Here is a 21,860-nt window from a genome sequence, read left to right as displayed (position 1 = left end):
GTGTGTGTGTGTGTGTGTGTGTGTGTGTGTGTGTGTGTGTGTGTGTGTGTGTGTGTGTGTGTGTGTGTGTGTGTGTGACACGCATTGTTTATCACATTTTGCGTAAAAGCGCAGCAGTTCAAGTCTGGGTCAGAGGGAGTAAATCTTTGGGTGGGTGGTGTTTACTATGAACCCTGGGACCCTCCTGTGACCTCTGTGTGTGTTTGTGTGTGTGTGTGTGTGTGTGTGTGTGTGTGTGTGTGGTGATGATATGAGTGTTACTGTGGGTCAGTGAGCCTATGTGTATGTTTATAGTCATTAACAAAAAGAAGGGGAGTGTGTGTGTGTGTGTGTGTGTGTGTGTGTGTGTGTGTGTGTGTGTTAGGGGATTGGGGAGGGGCAGAGCAGATAGATTAGCCAGGATGGGATGATTGGGTTGAGGATTAGATGGATTCAGGAAGAGACACGTCTGTTTACTCTGCAAAGAAGACTCATAATAGGCTGATTGGCAAGGTTGATTAGTCACACACACACACACACACACACACACACACACACACACACGTGCAGGATAATTTGCTGCACACATGTTCATTCATAAAACTCATATGTTGATAAGCTTATTATCATTGCCTTTACGTCATCTCTCATCTCCATTTCCTTTGCTTGTCTCCTAAAATGTAGACGTAAAGTCCGTCTCCTCTCGGCCTCTCGGACACTTTTAGAACTGACCCAGAGAAGCTTGCAATCAGAGAAGATGTGTAACTAAACCCCCCTGCATGGGCAAGTAAGTGGAGCTGCACTCAGGCAACTACCCCAAAGGCACAGGGGGGGTGCTCTGGTTACCTGGTGCTGTGTGTGTGTGTGTGCATTGTTTCTACTTACCTGTCCCTATGTGTCACAGAAGTGCAGGGCTCAGAATAAAGCGCAGAGACAGAGAAAGGTAGGATTATACACATGGCAGGTTAGAGAAAGGCAGAGAGAGAGGAGGAGAGGATGGCAGGGAGAGAGGCTTAAGATTACAGAAGCAAACAGCTGCTCTTTGTTGCCGAGTTCGGTGCTGATGGCAGCTTATGTTTAGGGGAAAGAGTGAAGGAGTCCATCAGTGCGCTACCATCAAATTTGCAGGACTGCAGGAGGATGTTCTCCTCCACTGATCAAACTTTTGTCTGACAACTGAGGAAACCTGGACTTCAAGGTTTGAAGAAGGGAGGTCAAGAGAACTGGATGTGATCCAAAAGAGGGGCAGAAAAACAAAACCCCAGGGAGGCTTAGTCGGGGGGTGGGGGGGGGGACCAGGTGATTGAGCCTTCAGGGTGAATAAAAAGTCAAGAAAAAACCTGGAGTGAGCCTGGAAGAGAGAGAGCAGCAGGGAGAGGAGAAAGCAGAGCGAAAATTGGTCTGCGGAGAAAGAGAGGTGGAAGCAGACTAAAGAGAGATCAAGGCGGGACCCCGAGTCTTTGCTGCCTCTGGCCTGATTAGGGTGAGGAGAGCTTGAGGTAGATGGGAGGCTGAGGGGGAGTCAGAGAGAGACCCCGATCATCAGTGAAGAAGAAGGGGAGACAGAAAGCATTACAGCAGGACGCTTGGTGAAAGAAGCCTCTTAAAATCTGGAATTAGAGCCGCAGAAACTTGCAGAGGGGGAAGCCCACAAACCACAGTAAGTAAATTAGGAGCCTGTAGCTGGAGGAACGTGTAATGAAGCCATGAAGGCAAGGGACGGAATTTGTGGTTTTTAAGAGTGCTTTATATACTGCACCTCAATGAATTGATTTCCTGTCTGTAAGACATTTCATCATTCTCCATGACTTCATATCCTTCATTATTCCTTACCTCTTAAAAAAAATGTAATTCCCCTTTTTTTTGCCTACCTCTTACTTCTGCTCCCTTCCACTGTCTCCATGACTCGCCCGACATCTTACACATGTAATGAATCCACAGGTGAACATGCCGGCTAACGGGAACCGTCCCTTGAAGTTACAGTTTGGTCTCATCAACCACGAGGGACGCTACCTGACTGCTGAGAACTTCAGCTTTAAGGTAAAGCATCCAGAGCTGTGCAGAGCGTGTGATTGTTGGATTCACAGACCGTGTTTACATCTGTTATTAGCATGCATCCTCCTGAGTGACTGAGCAACTCTAGATATGGTTGTTCACAACTGTCACTAGCATGCGTCACCTAATGCATCTTGAGTGACCGCTTATGATCAGATCTTAAGATTGTTCTCATGTAGCCTCAGTTACCTTCATGAGCTATAAAAAAACATTGACTGAGTGATGGGATCTCAATGCATCCTGGGTACGTTCGTCCGCTTATTGTTTGTTTGTTTGTTTTATTTGGATCCCCATTAGCTTCAGCATAGCGAGAAGCTATTCTTCCTGGGGCCCACAGTTTATATTGTGACAATACATTTAACAAATTCATATTATACATTATTCTTTTCACACTACACAAACATTCCACAACATTTCTTCAATAACTCAAAATAATAGACAATTGACATAAATGAACAAAAGAAACAGACAAACACAAAGGCTCCGTCTGATTTACAGCATCTAAGACATAACATGACCCAGTAGTCCTATCTGTACTGACTAAAGTTTCTCCGTAGATAATGTTCTTTAAGACTTCTTTTAAAACTGTACACAATGGATTATTACTTATGGATGATCCATTTGTGATGTGATCCCTCATGAAAGATGTAAATACCAGGTGTAGAGCGCCACAGTGTTTTACTCCTGTAGAGTTCCAATAGACCTGAAACAGCTTGGGATGTTGTACATAGACCAAACATCTAAGCCTCCATGGTGTTGGTTGCAACATTGCCTTTTCTTTTCTTTCAGGTGAATGCATCAGCCGCCAGTCTGAAGAAGAAGCAAATATGGACTCTAGAGCAGGACTCTCAGGACACACAGGTGGTCTACTTGCGGAGCCACCTGGGACGCTACTTGGCCTCCGACAAGGACGGCAAAGTTACCTGTGAAGCGGACGGGCACAACTCTGACTGTCGCTTCCTCATCGTGGCGCAATCGGACGGTCGCTGGGCCCTGCAGTCTGAGCAGCATCTGCGCTTCTTTGGGGGCTCTAGGGACTACCTGTCCTGTTTCGCCCAGGTGATAACGAATGCAGAGCTCTGGGCGGTACACCTGGCGTTACATCCCCAGGCCAACCTGTTGTCGGTGGCTCGCCGGCGCTACGCCCACCTTTCCTTGGAGGACGGGGAGGTTGCTGTGGATGTAAACATTCCCTGGGGTGTGGCGGCGCTCCTGACTCTCGTGTACCTGGACGGGAAGTATGGCTTGAAGACCTGCGACAGCCGCTTCCTCGGTAACGATGGGAAGCTCTTGACGCAGAGTGGGAGGGCCACGGCGTACACGCTGGAACTGAAGTGTGGGAAGCTCGCCTTCAAAGACTGCGAGGGGAAGTATTTGTCCCCCATGGGCCCAACTGGCACCCTGAGGTCTGGACGCTGCTCCAAGCCGAGCAAAGATGAACTGTTTGACTTAGAGGAGAGCCATCCACAGGTGGTTTTGATGGCGGCCAATGGACGATATGTCTCGATAAGACAAGGTAGGCAAAACATCCATACTGTCACAAATCTGCAGCTATGCATGCATATGTTAACTCTTGAAAATGTCATGGTTCTCAAAAGTCCATAGAATCCCTAATAATAATAATAATAATAAACTGTATTTGTATAGCACCTTTCATACAAGTATTGCAGCTCAAAGTGCTTTACAGCAGAACAAGACATAAAAAGAGAATCACATAATAAAATAACACGAAATGAAATTAATTGAAAAAATGGCGTAATAAGCTTTATATGTGATTTTTCACACTTAAATATAATAGGAATCAAGTATATCCTCTGAAAATAACTCAGACTAATCTAAATTTGCATTAAAAAGGCATAAAATAGTATAAAATAGCAGTGAAACATAACCATATAGATGCCTGTTCAAAATGTTACGGTGAAGAAGAACGTTTCACGCTTACTTTAAAAAAATATTTAGTGAGCCAGCCTCCCTGATATCTAATGGTAATGTGTTTCATATATTTGGTGCGTAATTAGCAAAAGCTGCATCTCCGATTTTCTTCTGGCTGCTGCTGGGAACCTTCAGTCGGCCAGTAGAGGACGATGAAGGAGTGTCCTTGAGGGCTTTGTATACAAGGAGGAGGACTTTCAAATCTATTCAGAGTTTTGAATGAGCTGAAGTTTATCTGTGGTTCTAATGTCTGATTAAATGAAGAAAGGCTGACCTTACGTGCCACTCAGGGTGGTCACATGAGCCATTAGCTGAAACACTCTGACATAATGAAGCAGAGTAGCAACAAACACTACCACTACTACAGTTACTACTACTAACCCATATACAGTACACACTGTGCACTGTTACACCCCCGGGAAACTGAGCCATCAATTCACAGGAAGTACACTAACTCTTGGATATGCTGAGAATGCAAGGTTAAGGTAACAGGCCACTCTCTAGTGATTGACAACTGATAAGGGACGCATGGTAATTATGGGTAATGTAGTCTGCTCATTAACATGCATCGATATCATATGGAATACTAGAATCTTTCCAGGAAAACGAGATGGATGAGGCTGATACGGGAGACTATTATCAGCCTCCTCTGGGAGAACTGAGATGAACACGTCATTTGTTTTAGACCAGCATTGATCCCCCCCCCCCCCCCCCCCCTTCCCTTTGTCCAAGTCCCCCTTTGGTCCCCCCTTTATCAAACAATCTGTGGGTCAAACAACAGATTGTGTACGAGTTGTAGACTTGTGCTTAAAATGCATGATGCCACAGAAGTCATTGTGTTCCTGAAAAGGTGAACATCCTATGTTGAAATGTAGCAAAAGTAAGACCTAAGATCCAATCCAAACGTTCCCCCTGGGGGGGGTGGGGATTGTTGCTGGTGGTGCAAACACATTTTTACCATTGTACAAACTTAAACAGCTGTTTGAAAGCTATAAGTGGTTACAGTTATGCTTTGTTGTTGCTGTTTTTGTGTATTTACTCTCAAGCCTTTTGACATGGAAGCTGAATATATAAAACCAGACTACTATGTTGGTGGATCCATTTTGGTTCTTCTCCCAAAAAGAAAATGTAAGATTCCTCTGATTAGTACTCAAATAGAAATCTAGTTGTGATGATCATGTTTCATCTTACTAAAAGTGCTCTACAAGTCAAAGGACTTGCTGAGTGTTGGGTTGCTGAAGGTTTGCTGGTCTGATTTGAAACTGGATTTGGGATATAAGCATAACACCAACGGTGCTTGTCAGCATACTTGGCCATGACATCCATCCACAGGCTGCAGATTCTTGTCTGCAGGGTTCAGTTACTCCAGCCTTGGGTGCTGTAACTGAACCCCTCCTTGCTCATTGTTCCTGGTTAGCAGTGGGAGCTTTGGGCAGAAACTAATCAACCTCCATAAACCAATTGGTTGAAAGGGAAAAAAAAGATGAAGCTTCATATTCTGCCGCAAAGATGGAACAACTCTAAGATGCTCACCTTTTTCTGTATCTGTTCCTCTTCTTCTTTCCTCTAACACTTTCTGCACAAAGAGCTTTATCTGTCTCCGATACATTCGCCCACACACAAAACCACACCATCCTGCTGTGGCAAGTGGTGCTGGTGTTTTGAATTATTGATGAAGTTGGCCCCTGTTCCTGGAAGGCGAAGGGGGGGAGTCTGCTTTCAGAAACCCAAGCTGGATCTCACCTGGGGCCAAAGCTTCTGCCCCTCTCGCTCTGACTCGTTAATCTAACTTGCTAACCCCAAAAATCAGTCAGTGCTGATGTTTGTAGCTGCACACGTCACTGCAGAATGATCAGATTATGGTGCAAATTGATATTTTTTAACTTGACTTTTTTTTGGGCTGCTATGGCATTTCAGTTTGGAATAACTCAAACCAATTCGTCACAAATTTTTGCCAGCTTAGCAATGAGCAATTTTCTTCAAAACAAGCTTCTAATTGGTCATGCAAAATGTTGTCTTTAATTTCCAAATTATCTGGCAATTTATTGATTTAAGTGCAGGCAATGAGAATACCTGGACAAAACGGTGAGTAAAGAAAGAATGGATGGCAGTTGGCAACAAACATTAAAATCTATACAAGAGGAAAATCTGACTCATGAACTTAAAGACTTGTTAAAGGAAAAAAATGTACATCTTTACATACTTTTATCTCAAAAGTCTTTAGAGCTAGTCTCTGGGTGCGACATGATGATTCATGATAATTAAAGAAGAATGGGAAACAGACAGCAAAGAAGGGGAGGATATACAGCTGAGGGCTTTAGGACATTACAAGTGTGTGGCTCTTCATCGTCGTCATAATATCACCTGTCTTTTTATATAAATTAGCACATTTGTCTGCATACATATATTTTGAAAATGAGTCCGAACGCTGTAAATAGGTTATAAAAGAGGGGTGGCTGTTGTACAAGCTAAAACCTGAATGTGGATAAAAACAGTTTTTTTGAGAGAGCTTTTGTGGACAGAAATCCGATTCAGTTTCCTCCAACTGTTCTTAGTTGGTCTTTATTGAAAGCAGTGTGTGTGTGTGTGTGTGTGTGTGTGTGTGTGTGTGTGTGTGTGTGTGTGTGTGTGTGTGTGTGAGTGGTAAGCTGATGCCCCAAGAGAGTGAAAAAGTGATGATTGTCTAAAAGACACACACCTTCCATTAACATACAGTATGTAAACCTGTGCACACAAATACACACTTACACACTTACACACATATTGCATGCATTTAAAAACACGGCCAAAGCTGAGGAACAAAAAAAAAAAAAAAAAAAAAGATTGCACCGCTACAAAAAAAGCAGTGTTGAAGGATGAAGAGTAGGAAAGAGGAAAATAAGGAACAGGGGGATTGGGGCATCAGCTTACCATTAATAATAGATGTCAGAGCCATCTATCGCTGATGGATTAGTCAGGCCTGCTCTACTTGCAGGCTGCAGGTAGGACAACAGAAAGTGGAGCTAGATCTAGGGTCTGATCCAAACTGGATGCTGATAACACTACGCACAATGTGTGTGTGTGTTTCAGTGTGTGTCTTCATGCAGATGACATCATCTTATTTTGTATGCTTGATCAACTGCTGTGTCAGGGATGATCATCAATGTAGCTACTGATATCCTCACATTGCTGGTTTGGTTTTCAGTAAATATATTCTCTCTCTCTCTCTCTCTCTCTCTCTCCTCCTCCTCCCTCCTCTCTGTTTCCTTCTATTCATCCTTCCCTCTCTTTCCTCTGCCTCCTCTCATCTCATCAGATGGTGGCTGTGAGGTCCCAGCTGAGCCCTGTCACTGGATCATTTCTGGGTTGAATTAGTGTGAAATGGACACATGGAATAGGTAGACAAAGCATGACATTGAGTCGGAATGAGAGGGAATGAGAGTGATGGGCCCCCAGGCGGAGTTGCAGAGTAGAGGGGCAGAAATGTATGCTTGAAATACACTCGAGATCAATGATGATTTAACCAGTAGTAAGACCTCATGGTAGCTAGTTTATCAGGAGTGAATAAGATGTGATTAAAGTGCCGCGGCAGCTCAGGAACCATGACATCTCTGTCCCGTATCACCCTCTTTCACTCTCCACGGTTTGATATTGAATTAAAGCAAAATGTGCAAAAGAATTCTTGTAACACGCTGGATTGAAATTGTTGGTGGGTTAGGGTTCCAGTGTTCAAGGTACCTGAGCAGAGGGCTAGTGAAGAAACCTGACTTAATGTGGTTTTATTTCACTTTTACCAACGGAAATGTAAAATGCAAAGCATCATCACAATAAATGATAATCAAACATGAATTGGAATGCTTCTTAAAAGAACAGTTGTCAAAAACATTTTGGTCTTATAAGTGTACTCGTGTATATACTTTGGGTCATTTCAGATGTTTAAAACTATTTTGCTACTTAATTAATTTACATTTACATTTTTAGCATGTTCTCCATATGTTCCATCATTAATAGCTTCATCAACTTGACAGTTCAGTGTGGTTGGTAATAATCTGAACATCCTGCTAAGAGTGTACCATTAAATCCTCGGCTCTCTTCCTGTTTGTCTTTTATTCTTTTATTGAGGGGATCGGACGGGCAGCACTTGAAAGCTGATTATATCAGAACCCCCACTGTGAGGAGGGCCGAAAGGAAGGGACAGGGGAGGGATGGAGGGAGGTCGGGGGGGAACTAACAAAAAAAAAAAGGAGGGGGTGAGGTGCACAGGTTTGGGTTATTAAAGGATTAGGAAAATGTATCCGGCATATTCTGAGATGGATGTAATGTGGGATTAAGCTCTCTGCAATCTGTCTACTGGTGATACCAACGATTGCTTTTGTCAGTGTCAACATTTAAGTTTATGTTGAGACTTACAGAAGCAGAATGCTAACATCATTTTATTAAAGGAGTGAGGGTTCAAGGTTTATTATGTGTTTGACACAGACACTGTATACTATTAGTATACTTTTCATAGTTTTTTAAACTTGGTTTTAAAGTGCTTTCATAAGTGCCTGTCAATCAAACGGGATATTTTTGTTTGGCTGTCTCAATGTAAAAGCTTCATTATAAGAGACGTTGTTTAGCTTCAGCCTGTATCTGTATCAAAGTTCTTTTATAATTATATTTAGTTCTCTGAACTATTGCATACAGAATCAATATCAGAGGAAATGTGTTTCCCCTCAGGAGAGTTTCAGCTTGTCGTGAGTCATGATGACGTAACAGTTTAAGTCTGAATCTTCTTGAAATAATGTAACATGCCCGAATCAGGCGTGATCATGAACTCTTTCATACTGGGCCAAGCCAAACACAACAACACATCAAGATTAGTAAAATGCTCACTTTCCCAACCATTATGTCAGTTTGAGAGAAGAAAAGGAGGTTCTGTTGAGTATTTTGTTTATTTCAAGTGGTTTCATCACTTGAGTTAGATCTTTCTCATGAGCTCGGTTGTATTTTGTGAGCAAACATTTTGATGCTAGCATAAATTCACTACTCAATTCCATAATCTCACCCTGTGTGTATCTGTGTTTGAGTCTTAACTTGATGCGTTCAGCAGTCATCAAACATACTTGGTGTTTTATACTCCACTGCAATGAAAACATATAAAACTTTAATTAAAAAAAAATGAATGGAATTTGTCATCAGCATTAACAGGACATACTGTCTTTGCCCTTCCCAGGAGTGAGCCTTGCAGCAAACCAGGACGATGAGACAGACATGGAGACGTTTCAGATGGAGATTGATCAAGAAACCAGGAAGTGCACGTTCCGCACCAGCCAGGGGAACTACTGGGCTTTAGTGGCCCACGGGGGCATACAGAGTTCTGCCACTGAAATGTGAGTTAATGTTCTCATAGTACTTATGAAGAGTGACTATTAATACATCAGCGTCTGAATTAATCATTTCCACATACGTTGTTTTATACAGGGGTCATAACATGTTGTTATCATTACATCACATCACATCAACATTATTGTTCCGCTTTATTCAAATTCAACCTTTCACTAATTCATACCCTTTAGATTTTTAGTTTAAAAGTTAGAGTGCAATGCTTCATAAAAAAAAATGAAGCACATTTCCTGGCTCAGTGGAAGATATTTATATTTTTTTAAATATAGCAACACAGTGCCATTTAGTCAGGTTATGTGTAAAAGAAGGGATTTAAGACGGCAAATAAAAACTACAGGGGGAGTTTCATGCATAAGAGTGCAAAATAATAAGAAAAAAACCCTGGTTGGAGTATCTCAGCCTCCTTAATGAATCACACATCTGATTTTAAAAAGCCTTCAGCCCCCCTGAGCAGTCACCTTTTACCTTCCATGTCTTGCACATGTACTATCACACTATTTCAAAGCATGTAAAGGCAAGAAGAGTTTTTTTTCTTTCCTTTGTGTTGCCAAACTGCAGGTCAGCAAATAATATGTTTGCAGTGGAGTGGCTTGGCCACAAGGTGGCTGTAAAAGCTAACAATGGAAAATACATCTGCACTAAGAAGAACGGCCAGCTGCTCGCCGTCAGTGACTCCATCGGTAAGAGACATTTATAGAATTTATTCTCCTTTTCTCTTTCTGAAGTTCATCCTCAGTCAAATCCAACTCACCTCGTGTCCCTTCTCGTTTGTCTTCATGATGTGTCACCATTCATCAGGTGAGGATGAACAGCTCACTCTGAAACTGATCAACAGACCCATGTTGATCCTGAGAGGAGAGAACGGCTTCATTTGCCATCACAAGAACTCCAACACTCTGGATGCCAGCAGATCAGTCTATGACATTTTCACCCTGCAGTTCAGCAACGGGGCCTACCACATTAAAGGTCAGCCTGTGACCACTCAACCAAGACTGACTGAATCCCTTCTACCCCTTTTGATGCCTCTTAGCAGCCAAAACCATGTTTCAGAAATAATAATGACAGCATAACAAATATCTGGTATTTCTAGTTAAGATAACCACTCAGCCTAAATTGTTGTATTTACCCTTTAAACCTCTGCAGGTGTGGACGGCCGGTTCTGGTATGTGAATAGTTCTGGGCTGGTGTGTTCAGACGGTGAGGCCCCTGAGGACTTCTCTCTGGAGCTGCTGGAGCACCGCCGCCTCGCCATCCGGGGCAAGAATGGCAAATATCTGCGAGGGGACCAGGGAGGCACACTGAAGGGGGACGCTGTCAGCCCGGGCAGCTCGGCCCTGTGGGAATATTAAACAGAAGTCAATATAGTTCAGAATCCAAAACATGACCCCTTATAAAAAAAAAAACACCAATCAGGGGCCAGCACCGTGACTTTATCATAAGCTGAACTCTCTGTTGTTTTGAATTTTATGGAAGCAACTTTTTTAGTCCCTACTTAAAGTTGTAACAAAAAAAATCATAGACTTGTGCAAAGTGAGTGTGATGAGAGGAACCGATGCAGAATCATCAAAGACAATTCTCCATGAAGTGAACAATGTTTGGATTCAATGCTTGACCTCAAAACTTCAACATTTGCATAAGTGAACATCGGTGTGTTTCCTTCATTTTCTTTCAATCGGAATTTCCTTCTCAATTTCATAACTGTCTGAAGCGTAACCTCAGAAAATATCTGATAAAGACATTAGGATATTTAACAGAGCCTCAGACTGACATGTCTACATCTTTCATGGCAGTCGTTTAAGTATTATGTCGTCAACAATAGAGGTGATACAGGTGTATCATTTCACTTGAAACTCATCCTGACCAGAGATTACACTTACCTGGGTGTCACCTGAGACGGAATCAGTACTCATTAAGAGTGAGTTTACAAACACCAGTAGAAACTGTAGAATACTCTAACCAAGAGTTAGCGGTTACAAATGTTTTCATCCGTCCCTCTGTTGTGTTTTTCTACATTTTGTCTTTCTGTTACGGATATAAAGGAACCAGAAATACTAATGTGGCTCTTTATGTTTTGTTTTTAATAACATCAAATGTCTTATTTTTATCCTAACGGTTCGTTTCACACCGTTCAGGTCTGATGGATTACATTAAAATGAAGACATTCATTGGATAGTTTTGGAATCACACTTGAGGACACCCCAGTCTGGACACGCCCCTGCCTGTGTCATCATAGACCCACGAGGAGGAACTAATTTTAAGTTTGTCTTGCTGTAAGCTTACACTTGGTTCTGTATTAAAAGTCAAAAGTCAAATTTGCACATATAAATTAAAATCACAAAACTTACTGGATAGTTTTTATAAAAGTCATTGTTGACAGTAATGGTGTACTTTTTTTTCCTTGAGTCCTTGGGGGGTCTTAGCGGGCTCCAAGGAAACAAGGTTGGGAAGCATTGGATTACATGATATAGCCAACGCAATACTCTATAGTTTGGTGAAATAAACATTTAGCTGGTTAGATTAAAGCTTACTAAAGCTGTCATTTACAGTATATGTACAAACCTACAATTATACCTCAGTAACAGAGGGAGTATATGGTGACATGAAAGTATTGAAGTATTCAAATTAGATAGAGTAATCGCCCACATTATAACAGAAGTGAAAAAGAATTTATAAATTACTCTAATTTTTTTTATTTAGAGGATGGTTGAGAACAATTTACAGACAATTAGCCATGCAGTTACAGAAGCTATAAAGGGTCCACAGTGAAAGTCTGCAGCAAACATCTAGATAATCTTGAGACCCTTTTCCTCCTTAACATCCTCGATATTTTCTTTTTTTTTGAACAATATGTACCTTATTACTCTATAACTATATACAGTCTGTAAAGAGGGATGTGTAGTTACATTTATTTTCTTTAATATGTAGGGCAACAGTTCAACATGTTTTCAAAGCGGAAGGCCATAAATCGCTCTAATTTATAAATATTCACTGGCAAGTAAAAATAAAACTAGACAATAAAAACAGATTTGAAAATGTGAAAGCGGGTGTCGAGATTTGGAGTTGGCTCGTTAAAGAACGATTACTTTCAAAAACAAGTCTTCTTTTTGCCTCCTTCCTTTGTTTGAGTCCTTGAAGAGGTAGAATCTGCAGCGTCTCCTCCTCCTTCTTCATCCCTCTGTAGGAGAAGCTGCAGGTCTCCACAGCAGGACTCTGTGGAGCCTCCAGAAGTCGTGTTTCTGGAGCCTGTTGCTTTAAATGTTGGAGTCAAGTTTCATCTTTCTTTAATTTTTATTCTTCTTTAAAACTTTTCTCTAACAGAGAAGAGGCCAGGAAACAGGATGAACCATCTTAACAGGAAGCTGAGATGTCTTCTGAGAGTCGTCAGAACCTGATGATGATTTGCTCAAACTCACACCCTGATGTGAGCCGGGAGGGTATTAGGTGATAGCAGGAAGTGCCAGCATTAACACTGTTCTAATCATGAGATCTCCATGTTCTTCTGCAGGTTTATTTTTTTTTAATAAACTAAGCTGTCTGAAAAGAGCCAGCACAGTTAAACCTGCAGCATGTGTAGAGAAAGGACAACAACATGGCCATATTTCATTCAAATGTTTTCCTTTTGTGTGTTTATCATTTACAATGAAACCCCTCTTATCTACCTCCCATTTAGAAATGTGTTCACCTGAGTCTTTTATAGCAGCTATTGCTCAGAACATCAGGTCCTCTGTCACTGTACACGTCAGACACTTCAGCAGACTATGAACTGTAAGACCTTAACCCAGCTGTAACCCTGAGCTCTCCCATACAGGCTGTAATTGCTCGTATTCTTAAGCCACCTGAGCGCATTGGTTTGTACAGAAAGGTTCAGGGAAGCTAGAAAAAAAAATTATGTGGCTGATTGATATTTTTAGAGATGTAGAGCATGCACAATGGAAAAATAATTCTGGAAAATAAGAATTCACATGAGAGCAACATGTTGACGCTGAGAAACTAGCTCTGGATTTAATGATATATCATGCTACTTGAAGCTAATTTCAGCTCTTCCATCAAAGCTGTACAGCTAGGGCTTCTTTCCGTCAAGCAATAAGTGTCAGCAGTGTCTACGGTGCAGTGCATTAAGAAAATCAATCACTGTTAATGACACTGTGTCTCAACCTTCATAGACAGGTTACATAACACACAGAGCGAGGCAGGGGCAGCCATGTAGACTGGACTGAAAAAAAAGAGGTTTAAATGATGAGGAGAGGATTTTCTCTGAGTTCTCTGTAAACTCTGAGGAGGGATCGGGTCATCTGCCCCGCAGACACGCCCACGCTGAAGGCTCCCGAGATCCGGCTTTGCTGGATCTGCTGAAGCAGGCGCTGGCATGAGAAGGAGGAGGAAGAGGACAGAATTTTTTTTTATTATTGCAAAGTTATGCTTCTTAAGTTATTCTCACACCTACACCAGTATAACAAATGCCTCTATGAACATGCAGATGTGGTGTGCCAATGTAGGTGGCAATGCTGTTTTGGTTGCAGTGGTATAAAAGGATTGTGAGTTAAATTATGTAGCTTATAAGTGGGGCATAAATGGGAAGATGGGTGTTTTCACTGAGCGCTCATTCATTCAATATTCATTCATTCAACCTTTATTTATACTCGAAAGATCATTGAGGGGCAACCCTCATTTACAATGACATCGAGTCAATATAGAAATATTTAGAAAACAAGACATAAAATCAAAAAGAAAAACAGGGGACAGATAAATACAAGACTGATAAACTCAGTCTACAAAAGTCTAAAATGTATTAAGATAATTAAGCGAGTACAAAACTGCAATGAATGAACACACTTATGTAAAACAGTTACAAACAGAGGTTGGGAGGCTTAAAATCAGGTTTCTAAAATGCCCAAAAGATAAAAGTTCATTTCCCTCAGGAAGATGCTGTATGTTGTTGTATGTTGCTGTATAGGGCACAAGGACCTTGTGTTTATTTTAAAATACAAATATGAGCTACAAAAGCAAACGAGACCATTTTTTCTGGAGCTGTATAGCCTGCACGCTCGGTGTACAGAGGCTAAAGCCGTCAAACCTGGTGGTCCCGGTTAGACTATGACCCTCAGGACTTTGCAGCATATCATTCCCCACTCTCTAATCCCAGTTTCTACTCTATTCCATCCACCGTCCTCTCCTCTGAATAAAGGCATAAAAGCCCCAAAAATTATCTCAAAAATTGTATTTAAAAAAAAATTTCACAACTGATTTTTTTTAATACCTGAAATGAAATAAACACAAAGACTGTCAAAGAATAAAACCTTTGAATACTGATGACTTTTCTGTTGAATAAAATGAACTACCGTAACATGTGTACCTCACCTCTTTGTCCACAGGGGGCACCCAAAATCAACACAAACTGAAAGTTCATTTTAGATGTTTCACATGCTCTTCTGCTGACAGGAAGTACGGAGGGGCTTCTAGCCATGAAGCTAATGTTGGCTTTTTTTCAGTTGAAGTTTTCTAACATGTACTGAACATGGGCTACAAACAAGAGCAAACATGTAACATCCATACAGGATCAGTAGTATGGAGCTTTATAAATAAAGAAACAGTAACTTATATAGCAGCACTGATAACAGAGGGGAACTTGGTCTGCTGTTGGGATTGGTACCAGGAAGGAGATTGGATGTTAACATCTCTGCATGTTATCATGAAGAAAAGGGAAAACTGACTGATAGATGTTTAGGGTTGATATCTAACAGACCTCATGGTTATAGTGAAGTAAATGTTGGTGTTACCTCGGCCCGTTGCAGTGCTGGTCTTAAAGCCAAACTCTGGACGCTCTTCGTGGACGCAGCTCTTTCAGGAGCTCTCTGAAGCAGAGTCTGTGTGAGAAAGCAGAGACGACGGGGAATCTGAAGGCATGTTTAAAATAAAGTGTAAAGGTTGTTTCTAAAATCAGGGACAACACAACAGACTGTAGTGAGTGTGAGTGGTTCAAAATAGTGTTTCCTTTCTTGAAGCAGTCCAAGTCTTATCCATTTAGTCTCTTTAATAAGATCTAATTTATTAATGCTTCAAATAAAATATTTGATGGTATCACTGCTATTGTCCTGTAGTATTCACATAAATATAGCCTTAAACAGTATCTTGTGTTATTAGGAAAGGGGCCGGTATTATAAGTTTTCTTCTTCCTGCTCCTGTTTGCTCATGAACAGTGTTTCAGTATTCTGAGAAAATATTTCTTGTTGTGTATTATTGTGTTGAAACCATACACTGAAATGAGCAAATAAATCAAATATGAAATGAAATGAAAAGACTGAAATTGCAGCCATTTCCCTCTTTGTTTACCTGTAGTCGGTGCAGCACAGCATGGTGCAGCCCACACACTGCTGCCAGAGAGGAGCTCTCAATCTGAACCTCCACTGTGGTCAGGGACTCCTCCTTCCTCATGCTCTCATCCCCAACAATTACCTGGAGAGAGAAACCGTGTGTCTTTTATTCTGTAAGTAGGAGGTCGACCCAGTCTCAGAGCAATAACATGTGTTTATTAATACACTGTGTTTCGATTGGTTTGGATGGAGGGACAACACACTAGAGTCCCAGGTTTTTGTATTTCGTTATGTTGAGGCAACAAAAACACTTCAGTCAATGTTTGGAAGAGTGTGGCTCTTTGGAAGGGCTTGGGCAGCTGAGTTTGAGAATTAACAACATGCTGAAGAAAACAGCCTTTTTAAAAACATTTTACAGAACAAAGTTTCTTAATGACTGACTGACTGATACAGCTTTGTCCACAGGGGGCGCCATCATCCACACAAACTGAAAGTTCCTTAAAGGAGGTTTAACAAAATATCTTAAGTCACTGCTTACTATTTATTTTGGTATTAAACATGAACATAAACAAATGGCTGTCATGTGTTTAGTGAATTGTAAGATATTTTGCCGGAAAACAAAATAAATACTTCGATATGTCGATAAACATTAGACTGATGGATTTAATATCTACGTCGTCACACATTGCCTAGCACAGGGGTCTCCAACCTTTCTTCATCTGAGAGCTACTTTGAAAAAATGAAAGTGGCCCAGAGCTACTTGCATCAAGTCGCTTGCATTTATTTACACAGCACACCTCAGCAGAATTAAGATACTGTTAGTGAAATTGCAATAAGCCAATGCTCATCAATAATCTTAAATTCAAATCAAAAACATGAATAGTTTACACTTCTTATTGTGCCACATAGTAATAATAATAACAATAATAATAATAATAATAACAATAACAAATTTAATTTGTAACGCACTTTACATTTTTGCAAAAAAAATCTCAAAGTGCTGCAGAAAAAAAAAAAAAAAAAAATTCATAAGCTAAGCAACTAACGAAACTAAAAGCACAAGCAGAAGGCTTTGTTAAAAAGGTGGGTTTTTAGTAATAGTAAGCTATGTTGGTGAAAGTTCACATCAATGTCCAAGTAAATATTTACACTTGTTTTTATGCGCCAAATATATGAATAGAGGGAAGAGGTGCATCTACTGTTTTTTTTAACACAGGCAGTCAACCTGTAGGCGAGCTACTGAAAACCTGCCTGAAAAGCTGTCAGCAGTACATTACTCTTAAACTGTATTTTCTGTTTCAAATGACTTTACTTCATTTTAAGAGACACTGCAGCTAATGCAACCATGTAAATGTAGACGATATAATGGATCATTCTTTACCTCCTTTGCAGTCAGTTTGACAGAGTGATTGTTTGGAGCTCGAGCGTGGATCACTGAGCCGCTGACTGTAGCTTTGTCTCCTTGTTGTCCCGTCTTCACTCCTTCATGATGTTCAGACAGCAGCCAGTTTAGTAGAGAGAGGCTCACGTTTTGATCTGAGTTTCTTATCATCAGCGTTTCCCTCAGTAACTCTGAAGACACCCTGACAAATGCAGAATACTTCTCTGGTTCAGTCTTTGAAGTTGTGCTGCTCCTGTTCCTGTGTGAGTTTATAAAAGCTCTGATGGTATCAGAAGTGGTGTTCAGCTGACATGTGGCTTTTGCATGGCTGGTTATGGGACTGTCCACCTGCAGGGCGTGCAGCCAGTCCACTGTCAGCGAGTTCAGGGGAAAGCTGATGCAGCTGCTCAGCCCAGGAAACTTTGCGGCCTCGTCTCCCAGCAGACCCGACAGCAAGAGGACGAGTGAGCAGCTCACCGTCACCGGGAAGTCTGCGTCTCCTGCTGCCGCGAGAGGCAGCGATACTTTTAATGTTTCCCCCGGATGGAGATTCTGCAGAGGGAACGAGAAGTTTGCAGAGGAGCTGTCACCTCCTTCACGGGGAGAATAAGAGAGAGGGGACACGGTGATACTCAGTGTCCAGCCCTGCTCCAAAACATAAGGGCTGGAGTTCTCCAGGACACACGTCAGGTTGAGGGAGTCTTTTTGAAGCAGTCTGCTCCAACTGGTGACCGCGTGACATCTGATCGCTTTCTCCTGGTCGGGATGATGCTCAACACTATTTTCGCTGTCTGACAGCAGGAAGCTGATGTTAAGGACCTGATTCAGGTGAATAAGGAGATGGTTTTTGGATTTGATGGCAGTTTTCAGCGCTGATGCTCTGAAGGAGAAAAAAGAGGAATGTTTAAATAAGCACAGATAAATATCAGCTGAAAAATAAATAATGTTTTAATTCTCACTTTGATATGAACAAGGAGCATACAAGTCAATATTAATATAAATGTGTAATTATATGCAGGTTTGAAAATGAAATGTATGTGCATATATGTGTGACAATACCCATGAAATATTTAAATTAATCCAATGTGGAAATGTGAAACCTCAATTTGCATTGAACATAGAGGCTATATCCCTCCCCTTATCTTTTTTGGTTTGTTTTTGTCTGTTTGTCTTCTATTTTATTTTATATTTATTTTGTCTCTATCTTATTTCATTGTTTTGATGTGTATGTATGTCTGTGTATTCATTTCTAAAGATGTTGATGAAGATAAAAAAAAAAGATATGAACAAGCACAATTACAGCTTGAATTGTGATGAATATCAAAAAAATGTATGTGTACAGTCAATGCATTCACACGCGTCATAAGAGGTGGAACTGACGCCCGAATATACATTATCCTGCACTTCACCTTTGTAGGGGCTTTTTGTGTCTCTCATTTAATCAGATATACAGATTTGTGATATGATAACAATCAGAGAGGAATTAGATACGCACCTTTCACAAACATCCCCGATAGCAGAGAGGAGGTCCTTGATGCTACGGCTCGCCTGTGTGGAGGAGGGCACATTGGAGGATGTTGCCTCCTTTCCCCTCACAGGTAAAGTGATCCTCTGGAGCTGACCTCTGACAGACAGAGCATGCAGCTGAACTTCACCTGGTAAACACGAGACAGGTTAGCTAAGAGACGCTCACTGAATACTGTAAAGTTTCCCAAAAAAATATACCGTTTAACTCAACGTTATTACACCTAACTGATCCATACCATGTCTATTTTCTTACACTATTATAAAGAGCTGCTAACCCTCTATAACTGGTCTGTGTCAGTGTTTAATCTCTTCCTGATTACTTAACATATCACTTCTTTATTTAACATACTCTTACCACTGATTGGTGAGCGCTCCAATTCTGGGTACACTCACCAAACATCAAAAAACTTCTTTTGGTTTTTGCACACTTGAAACACTAAACCACACATTAAAAAAAAATCAACATGGTTGTCCCGACGAGTCAATTTATAACCATAATGGTAACAAATAATTCAGCTCTTAGATTATCTGTTTTAATCTTGCGCCTCTCTTTTTGTTACTTTTTATTATCTATGTCTTTGTATCAGAGTTTTCTCTTTCTTTCATTGTTACTTAATTTGATTTAACTTTCATTAATATTCCCAATAAGATACAGAAATGTTCTTACGGGGGAGTCCTTTAACATCAGACGATTTATTAGCAGTGATCAGCAGTAAGACAAAGTATCTTTTACCCTGGTTTTAAAGTCATACAAGCTAATAAAATGCTCTCGGTTGAGGCGACTCAATCACTCAGGCCAAGATGATAAAATTCTACAATTCTACAATTCACTGAGCAGACGCTTTTATCCAAAGCGACGTACATCAGAGAGTAAGTACAACACAAGCAAGGATCTAGAAAAAAGGGAACAATGTCAGTAAGAGCAAACGATCAGCTTTGAGTCTGATTGGACACACAGGTGCTGACAGGAAGTGACCAGAGACAAAGCACAACATTGAGGGCAGTTCTTGAGAGCTCTAATCAGTATAGAAACCATCTTATAAGTCGTCGTTATCCAACAAAAACCATCGTCATTACCATCATCATCATCAATAATATGGAGACCACCATCATTAAGTTAGTAGGTATTCATGAAAGAGCTGGGTCTTTAGCTTTTTCTTAAAGGTGCAGAGGGACTCTGCAGATCAAATGGAGTTTGGAAGTTCATTCCATAAAACCAAAACAAAGCTTACAGTACTAGTGACATTATTGAAATGATCCTTAAGGAGTATTCCTTGAGATATAAGTGAAGATAAAATGAATGAATTTGTGAATTTAATATACATGTTTGGCCTGATTCTGCTTACCTGCAGTGTTGCGTTCAGGCTCAGCCAATGAGACGACTCTACACACATTTAAACTGGTGGGGCTCTGGAGGGCGGCCACTGCTTTACTGGATGTCTCCTCACACCCGTCGGTGCTTTCTCCCCCACATGATCCCCTTGACAGATCCAGAACCAGCAGGTCTGACCCAGTGCTATAGTAAAGAGAGTCTTTATCCACACAGCCACACATCACAGGCCCACACACACACCCCTCTGTGAAACCAGCCGTGTTCCCCCCTCCTTCTGGTCCCCCTTTGTTCACTTCCATCAGCACCACTCTCCCTTGTTCACCCACTGCCACCAAACACTGTGCACGTCCCGAACTCCCCGCTGCAGAAAATCCTCCAATAAACACGACCGGTTGCTCGAGGCTGTGCAGGACTCGGAGCCGTGATCCTGGGGGACGCAGCGGGAGGAAACACAGGACCCCATCCGGTAGGCCACAGAGAATAACCGGTGACTTGGCGAGAGCAGCATCGATCCCAAAAAGAAGTTTGAAGAGGACGGGGTCGAGGAAGAAGTGGCTGTCAGGTAAATGAGTCTCTGGTGAAGAAGTGGAGGAGGAATAGAGTTGTGTCGCATCACTGGAATGAACACACATCAGTACAGGCCTCTTTCTTCTCTCAGAGTCATTGTGTAAAACATCAGAGACTGTTGGTAGACTGAATGAACTGAGCATCTCACAGCTTCTGGATCCTGATTGTTTTGTAGAATTATACAGAGTGAACACCCAGGACTTGTCTTTCTTAGTAACAGTAACGAGGACGGTGCCTACGAGAAGCAGTGATAAGACTCCTCCTTCAGGAACAACGAGAAACTCAGAGGAGATTTGACTCTCAGCTGGGCGGGAGGCTGAATCAGCGCTGCAGAGGTGAAAAGCCACACAGTCAGGGGCAACGACAGGATTCAAAAAAGAACTCAAGAAATGGTCACATATTTTTTTTTTGTGACCTAAATAAACCGACTATTGTGAAAAGTTTAAAGGAAAGGTTCATACCTGGATAGTAGAGATTGTAAACATACACAATAAACTCCACTGTGAGAGGCTACATAGAGAAGCTGAGTGTCAGGACTCCCAACCAGGTCACTCACAGGACCAGGGAACTGTAGGATAGCCTGCAAAACAAATACAAAGTAAACACATTTAACAATGAAAAAATGGATAGAAAACTAAATACAGCTTGAACTTGTAAGAGTTACTGACCGTAAGTTTGCTCCTCTGAGTACTAAAGATATAGACTTCATCACCGCCAGTCCACAGGAACACATCTTTCCCTGAAACAAACTTCAGCTTCGGTGTGCATGAAGTCCCTGAACAGTCAAACTCTGCCCAAGTCTCGACAGCACAGCGCCCGTCCATAGAGTTTACACTCTGAGCTCAGAAGAGTGTGACAAAAGTTAAAGTTTGAGGCAAGTACTGGCTGGCAAAAGTATTCATGTACCGGTTGTTGACAGAGGAGTAGGTACGCCCTCACCAAGTTCCGCGCGTCGCATTTTGGACCAATGACCGCCTATACTTCTTCTTCTTCTTTTTTTAATTGGCGGATGGCAACTAGCTTTTAATGCGCACTGCCGCCACCTACTATGCAGGAGGGTGGTCCAGAATATCTATTACCACCCCCCAAAAAGACATCAAAGACATTAGAAGACAGTCATATCTTCTACCTTCCTGCATAAACATTTATCTAAAAATAAAGTTTTCTCATATTTGGTTTTAACGTACTACCTGTAAACATACAAAAACTGTTCAAAGACACAGAGGTTATAACTTTAGAGGGAAACTAAACTTGAAACAGCATTATGCTCGGACCAATTTTAAAAAGTATGTGTATTTCCATTTGTGGGGTGGTTTTGTGGAATGGTCTTGACGAAACGATTAAACAAAGTATGAATATAATGTACAAAAGATATATCTTACAGAAATGAGGAAGGAGAATGTAAATGTCA

General features: G+C 41.3%; 2 protein-coding genes across 2 annotated transcripts; one reads left to right on the top strand and one right to left on the bottom strand.

Annotated features, from left to right (window-relative positions):
* The first annotated feature begins 862 nt into the window (after positions 1-862).
* Positions 863-11,620, top strand: fscn2b (fascin actin-bundling protein 2b, retinal). Its single transcript, XM_065949794.1, has 7 exons — positions 863-1,639; positions 1,921-2,019; positions 2,824-3,550; positions 9,161-9,317; positions 9,889-10,010; positions 10,129-10,296; positions 10,474-11,620. Exons 2-7 carry the CDS (start codon positions 1,927-1,929, stop codon positions 10,677-10,679), a joined length of 1,473 nt encoding a protein of 490 aa, XP_065805866.1. The 5' UTR covers positions 863-1,639; positions 1,921-1,926; the 3' UTR covers positions 10,680-11,620.
* A 384-nt stretch (positions 11,621-12,004) lies between these two features.
* On the bottom strand, positions 12,005-21,381 carry faap100 (FA core complex associated protein 100). The gene is made up of 8 exons (XM_020648162.3): positions 21,118-21,381; positions 20,911-21,029; positions 19,896-20,776; positions 18,518-18,677; positions 17,023-17,902; positions 15,661-15,783; positions 15,108-15,194; positions 12,005-13,691 (listed from the first exon to the last, which is right to left on the bottom strand). Exons 1-8 carry the CDS (start codon positions 21,271-21,273, stop codon positions 13,560-13,562), a joined length of 2,538 nt encoding a protein of 845 aa, XP_020503818.2. The 5' UTR covers positions 21,274-21,381; the 3' UTR covers positions 12,005-13,559.
* Positions 21,382-21,860: the final 479 nt, after the last annotated feature.

This window comes from Labrus bergylta, chromosome 21 (assembly GCF_963930695.1).
Source record: "Labrus bergylta chromosome 21, fLabBer1.1, whole genome shotgun sequence".
Taxonomy (NCBI): domain Eukaryota; kingdom Metazoa; phylum Chordata; class Actinopteri; order Labriformes; family Labridae; genus Labrus; species Labrus bergylta.
Note: the sequence above shows the minus strand (reverse complement) of the source record. Positions and strands in the feature narration are given on the sequence as shown.

Coding starts and splice junctions, on each gene's coding strand:
- fscn2b (XM_065949794.1), top strand. CDS start 1,927: ATGCCGGCTAACGGGAACCGTCCCTTGAAGTTACAGTTTGGTCTCATC. Junction 9,318..9,888: donor CAGAGTTCTGCCACTGAAAT/GTGAGTTAATGT, acceptor GCCAAACTGCAG/GTCAGCAAATAATATGTTTG. Junction 10,011..10,128: donor CGCCGTCAGTGACTCCATCG/GTAAGAGACATT, acceptor ACCATTCATCAG/GTGAGGATGAACAGCTCACT.
- faap100 (XM_020648162.3), bottom strand. CDS start 21,273: ATGGACGGGCGCTGTGCTGTCGAGACTTGGGCAGAGTTTGACTGTTCA. Junction 21,030..21,117: donor CTCAGAGGAGCAAACTTACG/GTCAGTAACTCT, acceptor TTTGTTTTGCAG/GCTATCCTACAGTTCCCTGG. Junction 15,784..17,022: donor TCAAACTGACTGCAAAGGAG/GTAAAGAATGAT, acceptor TTCTCTCTCCAG/GTAATTGTTGGGGATGAGAG.